This window comes from Plodia interpunctella, chromosome 1, assembly GCF_027563975.2.
Source record: "Plodia interpunctella isolate USDA-ARS_2022_Savannah chromosome 1, ilPloInte3.2, whole genome shotgun sequence".
In the NCBI taxonomy this organism is placed as follows: domain Eukaryota; kingdom Metazoa; phylum Arthropoda; class Insecta; order Lepidoptera; family Pyralidae; genus Plodia; species Plodia interpunctella.
The window spans coordinates 6,469,792-6,493,514 of NC_071294.1; the positions used below are offsets into that span (position 1 = coordinate 6,469,792).

Genomic DNA, 23,723 nt, shown 5'->3' on the forward strand with positions numbered 1-23,723 from the left:
AAAACTATACATCTACTCTACATTATAAGTGGTTTGAGTTTTTATTTTATGTGTTTTTGTCGTTGCTATACTAGGTATGTTGATTCGATATAATTGCTTGTCGGAAGCATGGATGTCAATGGACTATTTAGTAGTTTTTGGTTATTTTAATCAACCCATGTATTTTTTATCATTAGCAGACGAAGTCTTCCATACTCATATACCTGCACAGGATGTAGAGCTTATATGAATATATTGTTCTATAGGTACATACAGTAATGTAACTATATAGTAATCTCTGTTGGTGCGACATGTTGAGAACAGATCAGCCTCAGCTGATCGGAGCCTGGGAGCGCTCAGTCACAAGGCGCCTGTGCCGGCGGTCGCCCGCCATCCGCTCGATCACTTCACGAGTTTCTGTGTTTTCGGTACCTATCACGTAACACCTACAATTTTAAAAAATCTGCTATAGTTACATATTTTATTTAAATATATCCCTGTTCATGAAGTTTGTACGTATTCAAAATTTTATTGTTAAAAATGGAAAACCGCGCGAAAATTTATGAAGTTAAATAAAATTGGAATATGAAAAACAAAGATGCCTTGGAATTGTTTGTGGGGTTACGAACCTCCCCCACCGTGCAGAGTGAGTGGACCTCTACATTTGTTGCTACAAGTACGTACCTACTGCATCGATTAAGTTATTTTGTTATAACTTTGTTGACCCTTTGACTATAGTATGTTATATTTTGCTAAGTACCTACCTATGTAACTACGTCGTCGTGAATTTAGATTGCTAGATAAAATTGATGTTCGGAAGTGGACAAATCTTGTGTTTCCCACGCCAGCACCCGCCTAATGAGCATAATGGGTTCATGTAATTGGTGCACTGAGCGGCGCGACCACCCACTGAATATTGCATTTTTCTTTAATTTAATTTACTTCTGTTTTTGTTTTTTATCTAAGGAAAATATACTAGTCATTCTTGTTTTACCCATTTCATGCATTCGTCATGGTCTGTTTATAGTGACCTTACTGTGTTATAATATTCTCTCGATATTTTCTTAATAAGATCACTCACACAAAATATATTAATTTTAGTTGAGATTAGGGTTAGTTTTTTTGTGAGAGGATGTAAATACGGGTATTACAATATCATAATGTAGAGGACATTAGTCGCTAGGCGGCCGTGTTGTTATAGGTACATACCTATAAAGAGTGAAAACTGAAAAATGGTACGATACGTCTGTGTTTCTATTCTAATTAAAATATAGGTACCTTTAGTTTTAATAAACTTCTTAATTCGTATTTATTATAGGTAACCCACCATCATCACCCTTAATGCCTGCTGATTAGATGACATTTCAGCATAGGTAATTGCTTACTTAGATTGTAAATTGTATTCGTATTTATAGCCAGGTTTTGGGCGGTAAATGCTCAATGCTCATCCAAGTGTTAAGTCACTAAATGAGAAATTATCTTCGAACTAGCTTTAAAAGTATCAGATATCGACAAGATAGTAGGTATCTATCATACTCGTAATTAACTTTTATGAGGTACATTTATACTCGTAATTAACTTTTATGAGGTATATTTTATCCGTAAAAATATTTATTAATAAACCTAATTTTGAACTAACATTTAAAACTGTAGTACTTACTTAGGTAAGTAGGTACTTTATAACATCTCAAGATGGAAAATCAATCAGGTCATAGGTAGTAGGTAATCGAACATGTTCTTTTTTAGATTGACCTGGGTCTTGTTTATCTCCTATAGGTATATTTGTTTACAAAAATTGCACTACAGCCATAGTGCGCTCAACTAGTATGTATCTAACTACCAACAATTTTAAAATTTTTATATACTTACTTAGTTATTTTCTGGAGTACTTGTTCTAAAATGTACATTTTTAGGAAAATCTTCTAGTGCTCATTGTACACCAAAATATAAATTTGTAGGTCAATGTTTGTAACACATGTAAATATATTTGAGATTTTACAATTATTTTCATTTTTACATGATGATTTCAGATTCAGTTGTTGTGAGTAGTGGTATATTCCGAAGTTGCTATCTGGTACGCTGAAGAACTATATGTAGGTAGGTATATGGTGCAATAGAGTTCATCTCTCTACGCATAAAAAGATGAGGCTGCGAGATATCTGAGATAAGGGGCTTAAAGATACGACATGCATGTAACACTCAATGCTAGTAACGGCAGGAATAGTTGTGTGACGTAAATACGCTAAATAACATAGAGGAGAGAGATTATATAAATAGTTCACGTTCATTTAAATTATTGAATATGAAAAAGAGGATATGGCGTCAGAACTTGTTATTCTACGTTTGAAATCGTAATGCTGAAATCGGCACTTTAGGATTAATGACCGGACAGAGGATTTAGTGACCGGATACAATAGTAGTGTAATAAGTCATCTGAACTACCCCGTCGCAGAATAAGTACCTCACATAAAATATTTGTCTACTCCCTCTCGGCATTGCAATGCCTGACAAGGTGCATAATGACTATGTTGTTATAAATAAAATTAAGTCACACACCTACATATGTAGTTAATGCAATGAAAATAAATAAATATCGAGTACAATAGAAAATCAAAGTAAAAAATGGGTCTCATTATCTACTATTTATGGGCCTCGTTGCTGTTTATTGCAACCATACTATTTTACTATTTTATGATGATTAATCTAATATCCTTATAATAAAATAATAAAGAGGCTCAAAGGCTAGATATGATTACACATTTGAACATATTTTTTGTAATTTAGTGCAAGTTTTTAAATAACCCTTTTTGCCTTTTTCTGTTGGTCCCAATGTTTGACTGACAGGAAATGCCTTATGGCATTAAGTTCACACAAGTTATTGAAATGTGCAGTAGAGTTTATATAAATAAAACTAAACAGTAGATGTGAATGGTTGAGCTTAGCGACGATATTATTCAGTATGTGGGACATAGTTGGTTCGCCTTGGGAAGTCAAGTAGTGTATGTAACGGTAGAATGCTAATGTATTAGTGGCAAGTCTGTATGGTATGGTTTTGTCGCAGTGCACATGCGCGCGCGCTTCCCAGGGGATTGCGCAAGAACAAGCGCTGCGCCCACGCCAATGGCCGTCTCTGCAACTGAACAGCCAAGTTCATTGTCACCTAATTCAATAATCGTTGACACAAAGCTACCAAGTAGCTTTCAACACTAGAAAAACTTTACAATGTTTAGTTCATTCAAGTGCTGTTTATCATGGTATGGCCTATTTGACGGGCAGTTGGAATAAAAGTGCTTAGTAAAAAAGCACGTACGGGCGGAGTTGCGGGCAATAGTAAGCATACAACATAACATATATGTACAAATCAAGTCTTTGTGCTCGTGTATTCATTCATCTATCTACATTTTATAAGATAATTAAGAGCGCATGTAGAGATGATGCGCATGAGTCTCTCTCGCGAACAATACCCCTTTCAGCGGCGGATCCTTTGATGATTGTCTGTGGGCACTTAATTAACTTGGTCGGAATCAAATCAACATGATTGTTGTTCAATCACCTTATCAGCCCGTCTATGTCAATAATTTATGCCGATCTCTAAGGTATCTGGCATATAGATGTCGTATTTTCATCAAATCACAAAATGTATTTGTTGTGTATTTAATTTCCTTTAATTTTTCATTAATGTTCTAAAACATATTTCTGTGCTACGATTTGAAATATCGTTGATAGGTGAAATCAATGAAATATAAATTCTATATTTTTTTGTAAAGTGCCATGGAATTTAAACCCCGGTACACAACTTGTCAAGTTTATTTTGAAACCGCACTGATGAGGTAATTTCTTATTTTGTTCCCTGTCGAAGCACAATAGGAAACAATAGGTGATGTGTTAAACAGATTTTCACTTCATTGTTTGTTTAAAATCGATTAAGTTTCTAAAAGCCGCTGTTGTCATTTCGAAATTAGTCAGCAGTCGGCACATATACAATTTTGAGTTCGTTTTAGCATGATTTTAAACAACAAAATTAACTTCATATATTTTATATTGGATTTTATCTATTTACCTTACCCGCAGGTATAAAAAATCAAATATCCGTATATGACGTAGTAGGTAGGTTGTGTAACATGTATATTCGATTACTTACTTACTTCTCTGTTGAAGGTGTATAAAGTAACAGTTTACAGCAACACCAGATATTGATTTCATTTTTTTAATATTGAGAAACAATAAATATTTGATTTCAAAACTTTTGGAACAGTTGAGGTTGACATCACGGTCGACGCCGCCGCGAGAAGCTGTTTCGCACCGCTGCGTCTGCGCAGCCCGTAATCATTGATCTGTTGCCATTGAAAGCACATAATTACGATCAATTCATAGAATGACACCCGACCGCTTAATATTACAGAATATATTATAAAATAATGTTACAGACACAGAAAAGATACAGAAAATCTGATTTTTGGGCAAAATAGCGTCGCCACTTGCCTATCATTGGGTTCCCCCAGAGACATCGGCTGTGTCTCACTCGAAAATTCTTTGTTATTAAATTCCGTGTTGGATTTATCATATTTAGTAGAGAGTTCATGAAATTGTTCATGGACATAAAGTTCACTAAGTACTAATACTGATAAGTAAGTACTTAATTTAAGTAAGTGCCTATGTTACTCTATACTACACTTCCTCAAAAATAACACTAAATGTATAGATAATCAGATTTAATTACTATATTACCAGCGAGGTTTAGCTTTCTGTCTCGCGATTTCGCTGCATATTTACTGACTTGCGAGACGATCAGCGTTTTCTGAGGAAGATACTCCAATACCACGTATTTTTGCTAATCTCGCTTGGGAAGTATGTAGTTTAGATAATTCGGATGGAATATTTTATTCCAGGCATAATATTATATCATAAAGGTAAAAACGAAACACTTTGTCGTCTCACTGTCAAGGCCCTTTTCCTCAGGAATGCGTACACGTACTTATTACGATGTAAACATGAAATATCATGTATGCATCAATATAATGGTTAAAGTTGTGAAAAAATGAACAAAATATATGACAATTTATGTTGAAAATTTTGCAATTTCACAGGAAACTCAAAACCTCCTATACTACTCCCGTTGAAAATTGAAAATTCCGAAATTATGTAATTTATAGCTCCTTTAAAAAAAAATGCATTTAAAATTAACGAGTCAACAATTCTAAAATACCATTTGAAATTTCGTCGCACGCAGTAAGTTTTCGTTGGCCTAGCGGTAAAGAGCGTGGATTTGCGATTACTTTTGATGTCTTTTTTGTAAAGTGTATGTTTGTTATTTTCCTTTTTTATTTATTATTAAAGTTTTAAAGGCTACAATTATTGAAATTCGTCCAGTATTTCCGGAGATTGGCATGTACAAAATTATTTACCTACAAATTTTCAATTTTGACCTTAGACCCTTATGGGGTCAACTTTTCTAAAATAATGTAGCCTATGTCACTCCTCAATGTTTCGTCTATCTCTGTGCCAAATTTCATCAAAATTAGTGCAGCAGTTTTCGAGCTTATCCTTTACAAACAAAAAAACAAAAATACAAATCTTTTCTTTATAAAAAAATCTTTATAATATTAGTATAGATTTGCTTTGAATAAATGTATTTCTAAAATAAAATTCTAGACCAGTTATGATTCAGAGTAGGGTAACCTTAGTCGAAAGGTTTATTCTATGGTTATTATAAGTTGTGGATTTACGCTACATTCCAAGGATCTAAGGTCCCACTATCAGTGCTGCCTGCCTCTGGGAACCAAATTGTAAACAATTCTTCAGTTTAATTGAAAGTGTCATTGTGTTGGTGTTTATAAGGCATTTTAGTAGATAAAGTTTTCCACAACTTCAACCATGCATGGGACTTAATTTAAAATGAGTCTGTGAAAAGTTGTTGAAAAGTAAGTTAGCACGCGTATGTTTTGCGTTTTAGTTATAACTGAAGTGTTTGCGGGCGGAAATGAGGTCCCGGTGCTGGGGCAGCAGAATAAAATATGGAGAGGACAGATCTTTTCTGACTACTATCATGTCGTGTGAGACAATTTAAAATGTCTTATCCACACAGGTGTATGCAGTACAGTTCCTTTGTGAGGGTGGGCTCGTCTTATCGAGGAAAATAATGTTACAAGTCAGTCTTTTTTCTATATCTTCCCTAGTTTGTAGCAGAAGTACCAGTAGCTCACACTCGCACATGTCTGGTGTACCATGCCTCTAATGAGCGGCGCAGGAGCGGCCTCATAATGATTGATGCGCAATATATTAGTGCCGACCTTTTGAATACAAATTAACTATATTTATTCAATGCTATTAGATTGACAAACAACAAAGGGTTCGAATCAGACTAGAAGAGGATAATAGCTAGGATTTTATTTTCGTTAAGTTAGACATATTTTTAATGCTTATCACTAAGGCTTCATTTTCTAGTTAGTTAAATCATGAAATAAACTTCTCCTCGAACTTAAAAGTACCAAAACACAACACGAGTAGAAAGGTTAAGCCAGTTCAGGTTTAAAATATTCAAGTTGTCATGTCACCTTTACCAGCTGCTAGGTGTGATGGAGTTTCGTTACTGAAATTTAAGTCGAGCATTGCAAAACATCGGGATCGCAAAAAATATCACGCTTCGCGAAACACGCCAGCTGCCAGCACGCGGCTTCGCTTCCATACACTTCCTCAATGTGCTGTTTACATTCATCACTAAACGCGAGTACTGATTTCTGGAGCTTGAACATTATTCTTCCCGGCAATTGTAACGAACCCAATAATAAAACCCATTGAACGACTCCTTGCCATGAATCAAACGCGTTTGAATGGAAGTAATAAAATAAATTTTATGCCCTTATTGGTGCATAAACAGTAAAGTAAAAATAGTTCCGACCACCTGGTGTACTCGGAGCCAGGCTGGAGTGCAGGCAACTTGATTTATGTGTCTCAGAAGCCAACACAATGCGACCGCAAAAATAACCCTTGACTATTTTCTAGCGGACAATTTGTCCCCATAAACTCAAGTGGCGAAGTGAACAGTTTTGTGAAGTGAAGGGTGAAGAGCGCAGGCATCGGAGACAATGTCACCGTCGCCCCTATAATAACAATCATTTGACATTAAATTGTCAGGAAACCATAATATTATACTTTTATATTTCGTGTTATTTTATTATAACAGTTTTTCAGCTATTTTACTATAATACTTAGATTTTCGAATTAAACTGATATTCAGAGAAGTTTACTATTAAACAAAAGTTAAATTACCATAGGGCAGTGACTGGTCTGTATGCACACTTGTTCCATGTTTGAGCATTTTAGTTGCTTACCAATTCACGGTTGAATGGAGGGCAATTATCCAAATGGCCAAGTTAGTTCGGCGGCAGCATGTTATGGATGATAATTCTCAGTTCACAGACCGCCACGTGGGAGGTCTTTACAGATACTTATCGACGCAGAGTGAATTAAATTGACGTACTAGGAGTCCAGATATTTATCAACTCACTAAAGGAATTGTAACGAATTTCGTTCTCAGCAAAGGAATTTCGGTCACATCGATCGATTTCCTGTTTATGTAGATCCCTAGCTAGGTGGATATTGTTTTTGTTATACATGTTGATTTCACGACAACTATTCCCTTTTATAAATTTTAATCTCTCTGAATGAAATACCTGCACGCGTAAGCTTTGATGACAATTGTTCCGAAGTTCCGCCGACTGACCTACCTGGAACTGCTAAATTGTTTTTATTGTACATATCCAGCTTTATTGCAGTGTTTTGGTTGCTCAATTTATTTTCTTCCGAATTTGCATATCTGAATTGTTTTGCTTAAATCTCAAGCTTAGATTTAACTAGCGATATGCTTTTGGTTTAGTTGAATTAACAAACGAGGAAACCCAAAGTAAAATTGAATATTTTGAGTAAGATTTTAATGTTTGTTCTCTCCTGTGGCCGACATATTTGATATTGTCGTAAACCCGTGCACGACCAGCGGCGGTGCCCCAAGCTGACTTTCATCTGCTGACGCCATCCCCTCATCACTTCATTCTCTTCACTCACTCCAGCTGCTGACACATTGAGTAATTAAGTTGTCACTGAGCTCAATATGCCAGAAATTCCGTGTAAACATTTTGTTACAACATTGATCTTGACGTCTACATGCAGTTACTTGAGTTTGAATACCTCAGTTATCTATTAGTAGAAAATGCTATATAACGTTTGTATATATAGCTACGCCTATACGAAATTATCTTGTACAGTTACATTCACCAGATTTTATACTAAAGACATGTTCATGCATATTTTTGCATTTATCTCAATAGGACTTCAAACTCTATAGGAAAAGAATTTGACGCTGTAAATCTGAAATGTAGAACTGAATAGTTGCGCAAAGGTTTTTGGGTGTGCTCGCGCACATATATGAACACCTACCTACATGACGTCAGAGCTGTTTCAACACTGACTAAACAAAGCCACGAGCAGCCTCTGCCACTCGGCCTTTGTGTGCTCATTTTCCAGCATAAACAAAGAATATAATTGGGGAAATAATTCACGTTTATCATTAAGCCTTGTTTACTGAAAAGATTAAATGGATTCCTGGCCACGATTTAGGGAATTTGGGACTCTTCACGATCCTACAATCAGTTATGGTTGGCGGGCAGGGTATCTCGGTTAATTTGACCCGTATAGTCAAGATTTAATTCAATGAAAGGCCTTGTTAAGTGTTTAACGAAGATAAATAGATTTTTTATTAAAAAGATGTAATGGAGGTTATAAATTTACGTTGAAGAGAAATAAATTTTGGGTTAAAAATAATTTTAAAAGCAAGGTGTTATTATTGCACTTTCTTAATCTATTGTATGTTCAGAATTGATGAATTGTCTATATAAAGGAACATGGCATAAGAAAATGTTCTAAAGGCGTAGACAGGTCACGGGTCCACATAGTTCAGTCAGGTTGCGCGTGCGCATGGTGCCCGCAATACCCGGACCCGGCGTGATTCCGAGCCCGGCCAAATACGACGTACACGACGGCAAATTCATTATTCACGGCGCGGGTGGTCTCCTGGAATCAGCAATACACGGAAGTATTCCATTAAGAAATAATACACGCAGCTAATACGATAACATCGAAATAATTAAAACCGCGTGGAAAAAAAACTGTCATATCGAAAATGTTTACTTAAAATATTTCTTCCTCTTTGGTAAATAATACGAAAAAATTTACATACAATAGCGGTTAAAGAACTTATGTGTCAGATCAAAGGGCTACAATTATTCGTATATCCATGTATCCACAATGTAGCTGTAATTGTAATGTAGAAGGAACAGACGTATACTTGATATGTTTTGGCAAAAACATTCGATTTACGAGTAGTTCAATGCTTTCTCTTATTTTATCGTTTTCCCGGCGTTATCGTTGGCCCGCTCAGCCGTTGAGCGTCGGAACTAAGGAGCCGTTGTGCACATTCGATTCAATTCAATATCGCAGGCATTTAGTGTACCTACACCATCGTTTTACAATTTACTTCAAAAGGAATTCAGATTCCCTTTCAAATTATCATCAATCAATACATATAATAAAATTGAAGAGAGGCCAAATTTGTACATTGGATATATTTTTTTAATTCTTCATGGAATATACTTAGTTACTGATATAGATGACGAAAATATAGTTTTGGAATTTTTTGTCCGTCCGTCCGTCTGTCTGTCTATCTGTCTGAATGAGCATCACTCGAAATCTACTGGACCGATTTGCTTGAAATTTGGTATGTAGGTACCTTATATACCGGGTTAACATCTTAGATACATTTTATCCCGGTAAATGGTCAGGCTTCCGTAGGATAATTAACAAACGGATTATGAATCAAAAATGCCTCGGAATCCCGGGTTAACATCTTATAGATATTTCATCCCGGAAAATGAGGATGGTCCTGTAGGAAAATTACAATAACAATCCACGGAGACGATTTTGTAGAAAGGTGTAAACAGAATATAAACAAACTTTTTTATCGATGAAAGTCTGATATAGATATAATTAGAAGAAATCAATTTTCAATTTAATTTTGTTATATTTTAGTTTTGAACATAAAGATAATAGATGGCGCCACCAAGACTTTTAAAACTCGCTATGGTTTCGCTCAGACAACATGATATATATATATATATATATATATATATATATATATATATATATATATATATATATATATATATATATATATATATATATATATATATATATATATATATATATATATTGTACTTCCGAAATAAATAACTAGATGGCGCCACTAAAACTTTCGTTACGATTCACGATTCTTTAAATCTCGCTATGGCTTCTCTCTCACAAATCCATACTAATATTATAAAGAGGGTAAGCATTTGTATGTTTAATAATTGGTAATCTCCGAAGCTACCAAACCGATTTTAAAAATTATTTCACCAGATTGCTATAGGCATTTTTGTTTGGTAATAAATTAATATTCAGTCAGATTAATTAACATTTATAAAGAAATCAGAAAAAAAAGCGCTAACGAAAATCTTTACGTCGCTGACTATACCATTGATTATATGCATACAATGTACTACAATAATATAGGTTTTTAGTATAGATCCATAAAAAAGTCTGCGACACAATACGAACTATCTTTTAAATTAAGTATCAATAAGGCATTTTATATGTAAAAAGATATTGTAAATTAAAAGGTGCATTTTTACACAAACAATCTTTATGATTAAAAGTATTGAGATTATTTCATCATCAAGAGAATTTCACGAAGATAATTTTTGTCATTTACAGCACATAAATGCACACTTTTTGTTACTACAAAAAGTGTGCCAACAGTAATAATAACAGTAATAGTAAATACAAAAAAATTTTAATTTTAGTTTGTGGTTAATATTAAACCGGGACGTAAAACGTCATGGAAAATGGGACGGCACGCGTTGCAGAAAGCGGGAGTGGGAGTAGGAGCGGGAAATGGGAAGGAGACACGTAGTGGGAAACGGGACGGGACACATTGCAAAAAATATGATGGCATAATATGTAGGAAACGGTACGAGAAGTTTGCGGAACGAGACACGTAGCGGTAAACTGGAAATTGAACTAAAGATGAGAATAAATGCGAATTTAAATCATATATGTTTACCAGTCTTACAGAAAATTACTGAGATTTTGCTATGAAATTCACGCGGGCGAAGCCGCATGCAAAAGCTAGTGTATAATAAAATGACGTAGTGTATAGTAGTAGTAGTAGTGTATAATGAAATTATTAATAACGTACATAATCTTGTGAGGCTCTATCCATATAGATATATCTATTCGTTTTGAAAACGAATCTAAATTCTTTTTGAAGTGGAAGGAACTTTATAAGGATAGCATTTCCTATAGTAGAGTTGATCGCGGTAGAGTTTGAACGTGTGCGTGATTCTAACTTTCTCTGTTTAAGCCCTACATGGCTCAGATGTGGCGATCACAGAAACATATAACTATTTTTTTAGTTTTGTTTACTGTGGTTGTTAATTTGGGAATTTTATCAATAATCTAAGCGAAACTGAAAAGTGAGATTAAATTACTTAAAGGTACCTGTTAATGCGCTCTAACTATGATAATCAATAGGTACGCATTACTAATTGACTATATGGTTTTGCATTTTTAGTCACTGAATGAAGTGTGATACCTTTCAAGTATATTTTAGTAGTTTACACATATGCTAATGTACAGTTTCAACGATGATATAATACAGCATCACGTTTTTATCCCTTAAGGGGTCGACGGCATCGAAGGCATCGTTTAGTCTTATCCTTAAATATTATAAAGTCCTCTACCTCTGTCTATCTGTTCTCTATAAAATCAAAAAGTACTGCACGAATTTTCATGCGGTTTTCACCAATAGATAGTGTGATTCCTGAGGAAGTGTTAAGGGGTATAATTTATTATGGTTTTTACCCGAGCGAAGCTGGGACGCTAGTTATTTATAAACTTTAAGAATCAAAGTGACAGATTTTCTTTGTCGTATCAAAGTAAAAGCATTCATCGCAAACACTAGTCTGCGAAGGTCTAATTTGCAAATGACGTCGCGTCACGTTTCACGTCACGTCAAATTCTAATGTACATATTATCAAAAAGGTACAAATTACTGGCAAACTGTCGCAGACGTGGTTACTTTATCTTTTGACAGCAATGCAACGAGTAGCACGATTGTCAGTTTTTCCTTAAAAATAGTTTCACAACAATTGCTAAGATTACTTCTGCACATGAAGTTCTTTCTTGGGTAAAAGCTGGATTTGTCAGAGTGGTACTATAAAAAGCATACAATTAAATCTATTTTGTTGTAAAAAAGTCTATGTATGTAAAAAAGTGAATCATGATTAAAATGTGGAAAGCCTGTAAATTAATAGCTCCAGTACGTAGTACGTTTCATCCAAGCTGATTTCGAAATTTAATCTTGTGTGCTCACATAAATCTCAAAACATTTTACATCTATTTGTTTGGGCAAATGTATAATTTAAATAAATTAAAGTAAACGTCCGGTAATTGGATTGGTTTTATTTGGCCTATGGGTGCGCGTGCGCGGTATTTCCATGCGCACCGTGCTTGCATAATTTATAAAATTAACTGTTGTTTAGTTTAGTCAGCAGCTGTTCTCAAAGTTTTTTGGAAAGCATTTGACGGCAAAAATTAACTTTTGTAATAGTTTAATATATCGCTTTTGTAAAATTAATTTCATTTTGCATATATTAAAAATCTTTTCTTCAACGACTCAATAGATGCTTTGAGCACTAGGGCTCAGCGGAGCACATTTTGAGAACCACAGTTTATGCGGTCATTCGGCGATAGATAGGTTCAAAAGTTTATCGACATAGATCATATTACTGTGTCGTTCATGCATTCAATTGCATATTAAAACATATAATTATATATCTGTTTTATCTTTAGTAGGAGTTTACTAAATTCTTTTGGTGACATTTTAATAAAGGCTAAAGCTAAAGCACTAAAGGCAATGCACTTTGCCGCCATAAAATTACTTGATATTCGTACTTATTCAGTAATATTTTTAATATACACATACACTACACAACCATAAATATCTCAAACTAAAAATACCGTTACTTACTAAAATTTATTATATTTTTTTAACAAAATTGCTAAGTAATATAAAGTTTCACCTTTACTCATGTTACTTAAAATAGGTAAGAGGGATTCACCCTCATCCACCATAAAGCGAGGGTGTGTCCAGTCATCATCATTCAAACAAATGCAGGGGTAAGAAGTTATATTGCTTTATTTCCACATCCTATAAATAAAAACATTTGGCTGTCACGCAACTTTGTTTTGTTTTACTATCATCACGTTATCACCATGATCAAACTGAGAATAATAGTATAATGGAATAATATAATGGAATTAGTAGGCAAGTAGTAAGTACTTTGAAGTACCTACTAATTTCATGCATATTATACGAGAAGTCCATCCCTGTCTCGTCAGATTTTTTTACAGTTTTCACCAATAGATAGTTATATCTGAGGAAGGTTTAGGTGTATAATTTATTATGGTTTTACTTTTACCATCAGGAAGCCGGGGCCGACAGTTATAGAATAATAATGTCTAATAAAAAAAAACAATGAAACCAATTTTTATACTGTCTTTTCTTAGTTAAATTTGTACATTTTTTATTTTTTTTGTGTTAAACATTTATATGTTAATTGTTTATATATTCATTGAAAAAAAAAACAAATGTGTAAAAAAAATGAGCAAAAAAGTCTTTTAGCAGAGCGTAGTTTCGATCTACGGACCTCTGGGTTATGGGCCCAGCACGCTTCCACTGCGCCACTCTGCTCTTGAGCGAAGCGTTGAAATTTCTAGTTTTAAGTTACGCTCGTTATCAATCCGTGTTTTTATTTTATTACTTTTATTTTATTATTTACTTTTAGATATATTTAAAAATAATAGGTTTTCTTTTTAACCTTGGATGAAAATAAAATAGCTTAATTACGTATTTTTTACGTATGTGAATGTTTCTTTCATGTTTTCGTTCATATGTCATTGACGGAAGTAGTGTATCAAGGATTTTCCGAAAGCCAGATTGTTGTCTGCTGATTCTTTTTTTAAGTGCTTGTCTTGTCTGTGTTATATATTAAATATATGTACATAATGTAATAATATGTATGTACATACTGATGATAATAAAACCTCAATTATAATCATCTATCAATTTATATAAATATAAAACGCTTCCGTTACTGAGTGACTGACTGACTGACAGACAACGAACAGCCAAAACGTTTTTGGAAATTCATCCCGAAGGGCTTGAAAGGCGTGAAAACCTTTTATATGAAAGTTCTACACCGTTGAAGTTAGTTGTTACTTTTAAAAAATGATTTTAGTTGTTTACAACAAATTAATGAACACGTGTTTCAGATTTTTCTGAAAATTAACCCTCAACCTCTTTAAAAGGGGGGTGAAATATTGTATTTAAAAACATTGTACTTAATAAAATTTTCAAAATAAAAAACTGAAAATTGGTAAACACTCTTCATCATTTTTCTTAAAGAATGACCGAGATTTTACAATTCACGCCGGCGAAGCCGCAGGCAAAAGCTAGTTTTAATATGAAATTATTTGGGGAACATTTCATACTTGCATTAGCGAAGTCCGACGCCTAGCCAAGCAGTGCATCTTCCCGAGCGTGACGCGGCTGCGGGCGGAGCCCAGCAGGGCCCGTGGAGCGTCCTAATTGAAACGCGTAATTAATCACAGTGACTGACCGAGTAACGGCTACCATTGTTCATACTCTCATTCTACATCTGTAACATTCTGGATTAATCCCTTGACTTGTCGCGGCGACTCGCGCCTGTTCGTGGAAAACAAGTTATTTATTATATTGTTATCACGAACTGTGTGGAATAACTATTGATAAAGGATGGCTATAAAACACGCTGCGCGTACTGCACAATAAGCAGAGCGATACGGTTTTAATGTTGTAAAATTATTTATTACCTACCTATGATCTCTGGCTATTTTTACAAGCGTTTATTTAACTTGCAATGTAACTATGTATGTCGCCATGTCCTTCTCGGGTGGAATCTTTCAAATTGATACAAGCAATCTTCAACCGTTTAAGATGAAATTTTGTACACATGTTTAGTTCGGATGACAATGCATTATTATGATAAGTATGACCTAATGGTGCACACAGGAACGGCTCAGTTTTATCATTCAATTAATAATAATTCCCAAGATCATATTAGGCAAATATATATAAATTATTATGTTAGTTTTAAACAATAAAATAACAAAATATGAACAACTTTCTTTTTTCTAGAACCAATTTTATAAGTATGTAGTAAAATTATTTATTCCTTCATTATATTTTTCCTCAGGTAAGGGACTTGCGCTGTAAAAATTTCGGCAACAGCTGATAAGCGGCTCAATTGTGACATTTTTGTGAATGCCCTATTTTCTGTTTATCTGACCTGGCATAAGCCGCGCTGTGGTAGCTTCCTAAATTACAAAACACATTTCGAAAGCAAACCCACTACCTGCCCTGTACTGCGTATTCCCTATTATTAGAACCGAAACGATTGGCGGTTAATAAAGCCGCATTGGGAATTGGGAGTTGGGCAATGGAATTAAATTGGTGAACTCCATGGAGCTAGTCGGTGTCTTACATTTACCAATGCGGTTCATACAATAGTAAAATTTCAACACGAAATCTTCACGCAAAGATTCAGTGAAGGAGAATAACAAAGTACCCAGGAAGGGTAAAGGCATCTGTACACAGGAGCGACGACGCTTTCTCAATCCGAACGTGACATCCGTACATATGGAGCCGATAGGAGCAAAAACATTGTCACACGCATAATTTGTCTGGCTACGACTACGACACTACTAATAAGTATTCTGTGGTTTGCTGGCTATGACTTCATCAATGTTTCTACTGGATGGTGTCAGGTTTCAACAGAAAGTACGAATAAGGAAGTTCACTTCTGCAATTTATTTGGATAGATAGATGGGTAGGATACATTGTAATAACAATGGTGGAGGAAATAAAATATAATCTAAAGCTAAAGCCTTTTCTCGATTGGGTAAAAAATAAAATGCATTATAGTATATTGTGAATGTTTCTAGAATATCACTGTCATACAAGCTCCATAGGAACATTATATTTATGACGTTGGAAAAAAGGAACCGATTTGATTATCTATGGATTTGACTAGTTAAATCATTTGTGTCAATCAAACGCTGTGGGTTCCCTTCTGCCGCGGTGGTTGTCAGCGCGGAACACGGTGGGTGTCGCGGGTTTCACCGCTAGTCCTTTTCCAATTTACCCCAGTAATTTAATAAATTACTTCTGGAGGAATATATTTCTTAAAACAAGGATGTTAATTGTCTAGCTGGGATGTTCAATGCCCCATAGAGTAATGCATGTTTCAATTTACTTGCTTATACACAATTTGCATTTACAATTTACATTTTGTGGTCTATTGAATGGGCAGCGGTCCCTATTGTTGTTTAATGAGTTCATTAGGTACCTATTTCAATTTCGGTTGAAATGCGGTGCATATGTTCGGTCGTCCAGTATCATTAAAAGAACATATATCTATTTGCCCCGGCCACTCGGCAGCACAAATGCATTGTTTGGTATTAAAGTATGTAACCAGCTGTCCAATGAAATTCGATTCAGTTAATGGAGCATGTGAGATGGCTTTATTATATCTGTTTTGTGTCAATCTCTCTGTGAAGCTACCGAATCGTTTGTGTATTTTTTTTTTGTAGTACAGGCGTGCGCGGTCACTGGCAGCCGCGGCAGGTGCTCGAAAGGCCACGTGTGGAGCGTATGGATTCCTGTGCTGTGTGTAGTAGATTCCAATAGATTATTATTCACATGATGTACAAAAGTGTGGAAGCCGAAATCTTCTTTGTGTGTGTGCAACGAGTTGAGCGTGGTGTGATTTGTTACGATGTTAAGTAGTTAAACGTATTCGAAATTTTATTTGAACTCAGTTAAGCGAAACAAGTTTTGATACCTACCTATGTGGTTATTAATCAGCTGTACCTACTTTTTGACATATAAAACAATTTTGTTTTTATAATAACTATATTTCTCCAATTAACTTAATTTTTTATTTATCATTGTTTCTGCGATGCCATGGCGTAAATAATAATAAAAATTATAAGACAGAGTGTATGAAGAGAGAAGTACCTACCAAACCATATTTACTGATGACGCATCACAGACAAACAAGTACTTGCGTTAAAAGCACTCGAACATGCAGGGCAGAGAGCGTATTCAGATAACACGCAATGATTTATTTAAACGCGGAACACACTGGCCGTCATCTGGCCTGCAAATGTGGCGCCAGACTCCGGCGAGCGTCTAACCTAGCTTTAACCATCGGAAGCCAACAAACCTACTATTCTCCAACACAAATTGCTTACACGGGCTATGTTTCACCGGCCAGTAAACATCAATTAAAGTAAGACGAGAAGAGCCAATTTCCTTTCCGACGTAAATTTGATGTAACAAGACTTGTACTCGTATCTGTCAGTCACAATTTGCTAACGAGTGTAAACGAATCAGGCTTTGAGGAGATAAAGATCATGGCCTCCGTTCCTATATTGAATGCAAATTGCATCTAGTCCCTGTCGTTCAATAGAAACTAATTATTTACTCCCGCATTGTGCTGTCAAAGCGATACCTGCTTTTGTAATATACAGAGGAGATAGAACTTGTAAAGTTTGCTTGACGTACCTTACGCATAAATAATCGATAGTAGAAATTTCTACTTGAAATTAAGGTTTGAAATTAAATTAATATTTTTAATTTATAGAGCAAGTAATATTTTATTGCACCAAAACAAGATCCTTACACAAAAAAATAATTCAAACTAATTAATAAAACGGTGTGCAACGGGTGGCACAAGGGTCATCTCTCCTAGACAGCAGGTTATGTTTGAAAAAACAAGGCTATTTTGGATATACATGAAAATAAATGAAAATATGCCTTATTGTTTTCAATTATGACTAACTGTCACTCAAAATTTACAAGTTTCCTTACACATTTTTGTAAACAAAGGCTGCAAGTGAATTATACTTGTCTTATTGTCCTTTCATCGTTCATTTGAAATGCAACTTTTATAAATCGAATGCTAAGGTATGTAATCACCGAGTGAATATTCTTGTGAATGGAATGTTCGTCTCCCACCGATCCATTGTGGTCATCTAACGAAGGGCTACGGGCAGGTATAAGGACTAGATGGTCGGTGGTCGTGCCTTTTTAATGGCTGTCGGATGTTGTATGGTCTCTCCCTACAATGGCGCCGAGACCCGTCATATCACGCGCTCGTGTTAAACGCTTTCTAGTCCTCCGCTAGCCCCCAGCTATTTGTTCAACCTGGTTGTGAGATCTATAGTCTTGCCAAATATAGCTTGTTCTGAGTAAGCTCATTTATAAACACTTTCATTACTGCACTTTCAAGGCAATGAACTGATTTTCTATATACAGTCAAGATTATTTAAAAACAAAACGCTAAGCGTAATGTCACATAGCTTGCAGAGGTCTGTATAAATGTGTATCATTGTTTTCGCAGAAGGAGGGCGTGGCGCAGGCGCACGCGTTCCGCAGCAAGTCGTTCCGCAAGCCGCGGCCGTGCCACTGGTGTCACCAGCCCATACACAACCTGGGCTCTTGCTGTAGAGGTGATTAGTTACATGCAGGACATCAACCTGCCTAAATTCATTGCACACTCACTTATACTTATGACCGTAGCATAAAGATCCATGCAGAGTAACGTGACGTGCGGTTGTGTCTATGTTGGCAATTTTTAAACTCATTAGGAAAATTTAAAACCTTTTAGTAAATGTAGTTATTTGCATGTAAGCAAGTGTATTTATTTGTATGAATTTGTGTATTTATTTGTATGAAATGTCGACAACGGCGAAAAACATGAAACATAATTAGGACCCTGAGCCGCAGGCAATAATCAGTAATTATTTATGTTTCATGTACATAGTGCATTGGCAAATTAAATTCTAGCTATTTGTATTGTTAGTATGTAGAATAACGTTTAATTGCAGATTTATTCCAATAGTTTTTTATAATAAAAATATGTATTCCGTCATAAGTAAAAAGAGATTTATCATATTTTTGTTTTTGTTGCAGTCTGCAAATATGTTTGTCACGCCGCCTGCGAAAGTAAGGTAAGTGTATTTTTGTAATCAATATAAGTAAGTTAGTTCCCTACAGGCTATCTACAGTCTAGTTTGCCGTTCCTATCGCATAACATAGGCTCCAGAGTATAGCCGAACTCGGATAGATGCTAACGCGAATTTATGAACATTGCGTAGTCTATATGAGTGCTTTTATTTACCGCAATGGTAAATTAGAAATGTATACCCAAAGTTTGACGAACTTTTCGCATATAGTGTGGAGCCGGCATAATAATCGTTGTCATGGAACTTGCCGATATCAAAAGACCTTTTCCTTATGTTGTTCAAATAGTAAGGCATGTTTATTCGGTATATGTTATTTTTAAAATACACGTATGTACGTAAAAACACAATGATATTTAAAATGTAACCGGATAGTAAGTAGCATTTAACTTATATCAGTAGCGCCATCTAGATTTTTCATTTGTTTGTAAACCAGACGAAAATGCGTCCGCGCATATATTATTAGCGGTTCTACTATGCGCTACGCTTTGCGGCTACGATGCTACGAATTTATCAGATTGTACACGCAACATTGGACAGATGGCACTAGTAGCATTTTGCATATAATATATTTTTTTATCGAGTTGAATTATGATTATGGGTGTGATAATGAAAACACACATAATAGACTAATTTACATTCTAAAATAAATTCATAAAGAAGGTAGATACTAATCGGGCCGTAATAGGCGAATGCCGCCAGCTCCAGGTGTGATGGTAATCTCTTCGTCCGGCGGTCACGCTTCTATTGTCTTGTTCCTTGACTCTCCGAAATTGGACACTGAGCAAATAATATACAGCCATTTCAGATTATAACGTAACAAATTGACGTCGTGATCACTTTGCCGGTGTTAAATTATTGAAATGGGAGAGAGGCTGTGTTTGTCTAAAGCTCTGCTATTTATTTTAAATTAACAATTATGTCGTATTCACCGTATAACTATTTGGTATTACCTACCTATTATGAACATTATGATTATATAGTAAATACGACATATTAGTTATTTTAAAATAATCTAACGAGTAGGTTCCTACTAGGTAGTACCTTCTCATTAGATATGTAATGTAGCTATTGACGCAATACTTTCTTCTATTCGTATTGTATTTGCTACACTACCCATTACGCCTTCCCTTTTTCTCAAGTTGTGATAGAATATATCAGGTGCCAAATATGAACACATTATAAATAATTTTGATTAACTAAATAAAGATGTGAACAGTGACATGCAAAGTTATTGCTCTGAAATCATTTTCAGAATTTTATCACTCGACAACAAGATGTTTACAGAGTCAACAACCTTAACAAATATTGGTATTAACTTCAGATGACTGATTGCAATTTTGGGAATATTCTGCTCTTCATTTGCAGTTCATCGTAATGTTGGACGTCCGACGATCACGTCTGTATCGATGACTCAATGATTTTTTTTTCGGGGTAGAAAGGAAATGATCGCGTGACGCGTTAGTCGCGGTGAATACTGAACAGAAATTATTTTGGCGTCGTTGTTTTCAAATTAAAATAATGCCAAACTCATATTTTTTTATTACTTCACGTATAATTCAATCATTATACTTGTAAGTGGTGGCTATGAATTAATTTTATAAAGTTAACTGTATGTTGTTTAATTGCTATACAACTGAATTTGGAAACACCAAATGGTTGTTGGTGTGTGGGATAAAATTTTTATCATAGCTCGCGCATTGAATTACGTACTAATATAATCAACGAATATAGTAATGCTCAAATATTATAGCGGTGTAATTGCTTTTTTAGTGAAGATACTGTTACGTACTCAAAGGTATCTTGAAATCCGTTATTTGCTTTTTAAATGTAAATTGAATCGTAAAATGCTCGTAAATTTAAAAGCGCGGCGTAGGAGTCCCAGAGCGAGCACGCAACATGCCTTACCGCCAGCAAACGCTGATCACTGGAACATTTCAATAAATAAATAAATAATATTAAACCTGTGAACGATGTTTTATTGACTGAAGAGACAACGAACTCAGCTTCTTAGCTGAACCTTTTTAAAGAAATACCCGTATAATGTTTATAAAAATAAAAGATGAGAACGTTTCTCACGTCCCGTTTGATAACTGTATTGGGATGTGAATAATAAATTGCGTCCGTCCATCCGGACGTACACGAGAATTCACAAACAAGGCTGCTATCGGCCAATCAGCAATACCAATATGTAGCTTCCATATACTTTATAAAATATATATTTTTAATGTAACACACCGTCCGCACGGCAAACATATTATTGGAATCTTAATAATATGGTATAAAACTATCAACAATTTTATACATTTTCTTCTGAATCTTTAACTCTTCTGACCAACGCCTTAAACGATTTTTGCTGTTTGTCTTTAAAATTTTCAAAAAGTCGGTGTCATATTGACGGAGCTAGTTCTAATATTTCCCAAACTGCGCAGCATTCCGGATTCACGCGGATGTCACGGTTAGGCTGAATTGTACCAGTCAAATTTGACCTTTACAATTTACGTACCTACAGACTTTGCTTTTTGTTGCGCAGGTTAAAATTAACGTTAAAGTTGACTGATGCAACAGTCTCTTACATACATATAAACTCTTTACGACACGTCTAGTTTGTACGAATTCAAAGTTACGAATCTCGATTTTAGTAGTTGTGTTTTACTAAAATGTAGTTCGCGCTCTCTAAATATGATATCGGAATAATTTATTGAATTTCCGATTAGTTGTGCATTCGACTCGCCTATTAATATTTAATCAAATTGTTTCGATACATACGATCTGGGCATTCCTTTTTGAAACATAGAGATAACTTGAATTCTGACATGGTTTATTTGAATGTCTTATTTACGAACTATAATATACTAATGTTCTACAACATGGTAGGTACTTAGATTAAAAAGATTCGATAAGAGAATCAATAAATAAGATAAGGCACGATAAGAAAATGCATTCGAGTTGCGATCGTTTTTATGTCAATGGGGATTGGTTCGCACGCTGCTGTAGGCTGGAAAATCAATGTATTTTTTTCTACGAGTTCCTAGGCCTTAAATTTAAACTCTCTATAATTATAATCCTTACAGATTATAAAAATAAGTCCTTTTGTCCTCAAAAAACAACCAGATTTTAGTACGGTTTTCGCAAACCTTAATTAGTGCTGAATGCGCACGAAAATTCTCAAATATCATTAAAAAATCTAATAAGGGACTCGTTGTATAGCCCGTTATTCTGAATGAATGGTCTTATAGTGACGTCACCCATTGACGGCTTGTACAAACAAATTCGAATACGATAACTACGCTATATTTCATGTCGACAACCGCCGGTAGGCTACGACATTTCTTATAATAACGGCACTTCCTGATAAGAATGCTCTTTGATTAAGATGTATTGCGTAGTTGACATAGTTATTGCCATTGTACGAGAATGGATATGTTTTTTTTATTACTAACAAATGCGCTACTGCTAGTCGCTGGTGAACACTGTTTTGTGGCATAGCACAAAAAAGTGCTCACCATCGATTAGACATTAACCAACTAAAATATTAAAGTGTAAAATGTGTCTACATGATCTATCTTGTACACACTTTAAATATTTATTTGTTTCTGGTACGCATGGTGAAATTTGGGAAACTTTGAAAAACTGTGCTGTTTGAAATGCTTAAAACTCGAGAGCTGCGAACACACATGCAATGCAACGCGCGAGCATATTATGTTATGTTTCGATATCATTGTTGGTTGATTCGATCTTGATCTGTTCCACTCTCATACATGATGTACAAATAAATTTCATACGTATATCGAATAGTACGAACTGAATGGATACGATTGCACTTTATATCTTTGAACACTCATTAAAATGCGACATTATATTAAACAGATCAGTGCACTTTCTATTCGGACAATAGCAAAGCCCGAAAGTGGTTATACCCATAACTAACCACCAGAACTGGGTTACCGACGAACATGGATAGGCAGCCCTGACTATCAGATACATTGTAAGTGCCCAGCCTGCGAGTTCTGAGGGCTTTCGCGTGTTTCCGTGTGTTTCTGTGAGTGAAATGGCGGGCGCGTGCCCGGGAGTTGACTGCAAATGAGGAGCTTGCTCATAGCCGGGCGGGAGACAAGATTCTCTTAGATTCTTACTAAAATATAATTGTTAATATACCTATTGGTTATATTTGTATATTGGTTATATTATTACTAACTATGTAGTTAAATTGCAACAAATACATCTTGCAATAAACGCTAAAAATATATAGATCGTGATATGATTTATGCTATTATTCCTTTATATGGAATTGCATAGAGAGAGTGACATTATTTTTTAAGTAAAACCCATAGTTTCTAAAACCCGTAGTTATTTTAGTCCATAATGTAAGTAGATTGAACTAGGTTGGAATGATAAACCGTCATTGATCTTTGGAAATAATCGAGCTTTCAAAGTGTAATCTATGATGATATTACAAGCCTTAGAGTAAAAAACCTTTTTACCTGTAAACTATAAATAGTTAAGATAACATTTATTTGCCGTTT

At 35.0% G+C, this 23,723-nt stretch overlaps 1 protein-coding gene and 1 non-coding gene across 4 annotated transcripts in view; one reads left to right on the forward strand and one right to left on the reverse strand.

The window, feature by feature from the left end:
* by (blistery) overlaps positions 1-23,723 on the forward strand; it is an 80,625-nt gene that overhangs the window by 701 nt on the left and 56,201 nt on the right. The window contains exons 1-3 of one of the 3 annotated variants that reach the window (XM_053765996.1): positions 347-655; positions 18,576-18,684; positions 19,148-19,185. In XM_053765996.1, the coding sequence (XP_053621971.1) occupies positions 578-655; positions 18,576-18,684; positions 19,148-19,185 (225 nt within the window). In that variant the 5' untranslated portion in view covers positions 347-577. Of the gene's footprint in view, positions 1-346; positions 656-18,575; positions 18,685-19,147; positions 19,186-23,723 lie in introns of those variants that run through there. The other 2 variants (XM_053765827.1, XM_053765910.2) reach the window with 2 other exon arrangements.
* TRNAM-CAU (transfer RNA methionine (anticodon CAU)) lies at positions 13,751-13,822 on the reverse strand. Its single transcript has one exon. It is a non-coding gene; the product is annotated as a tRNA-Met (tRNA).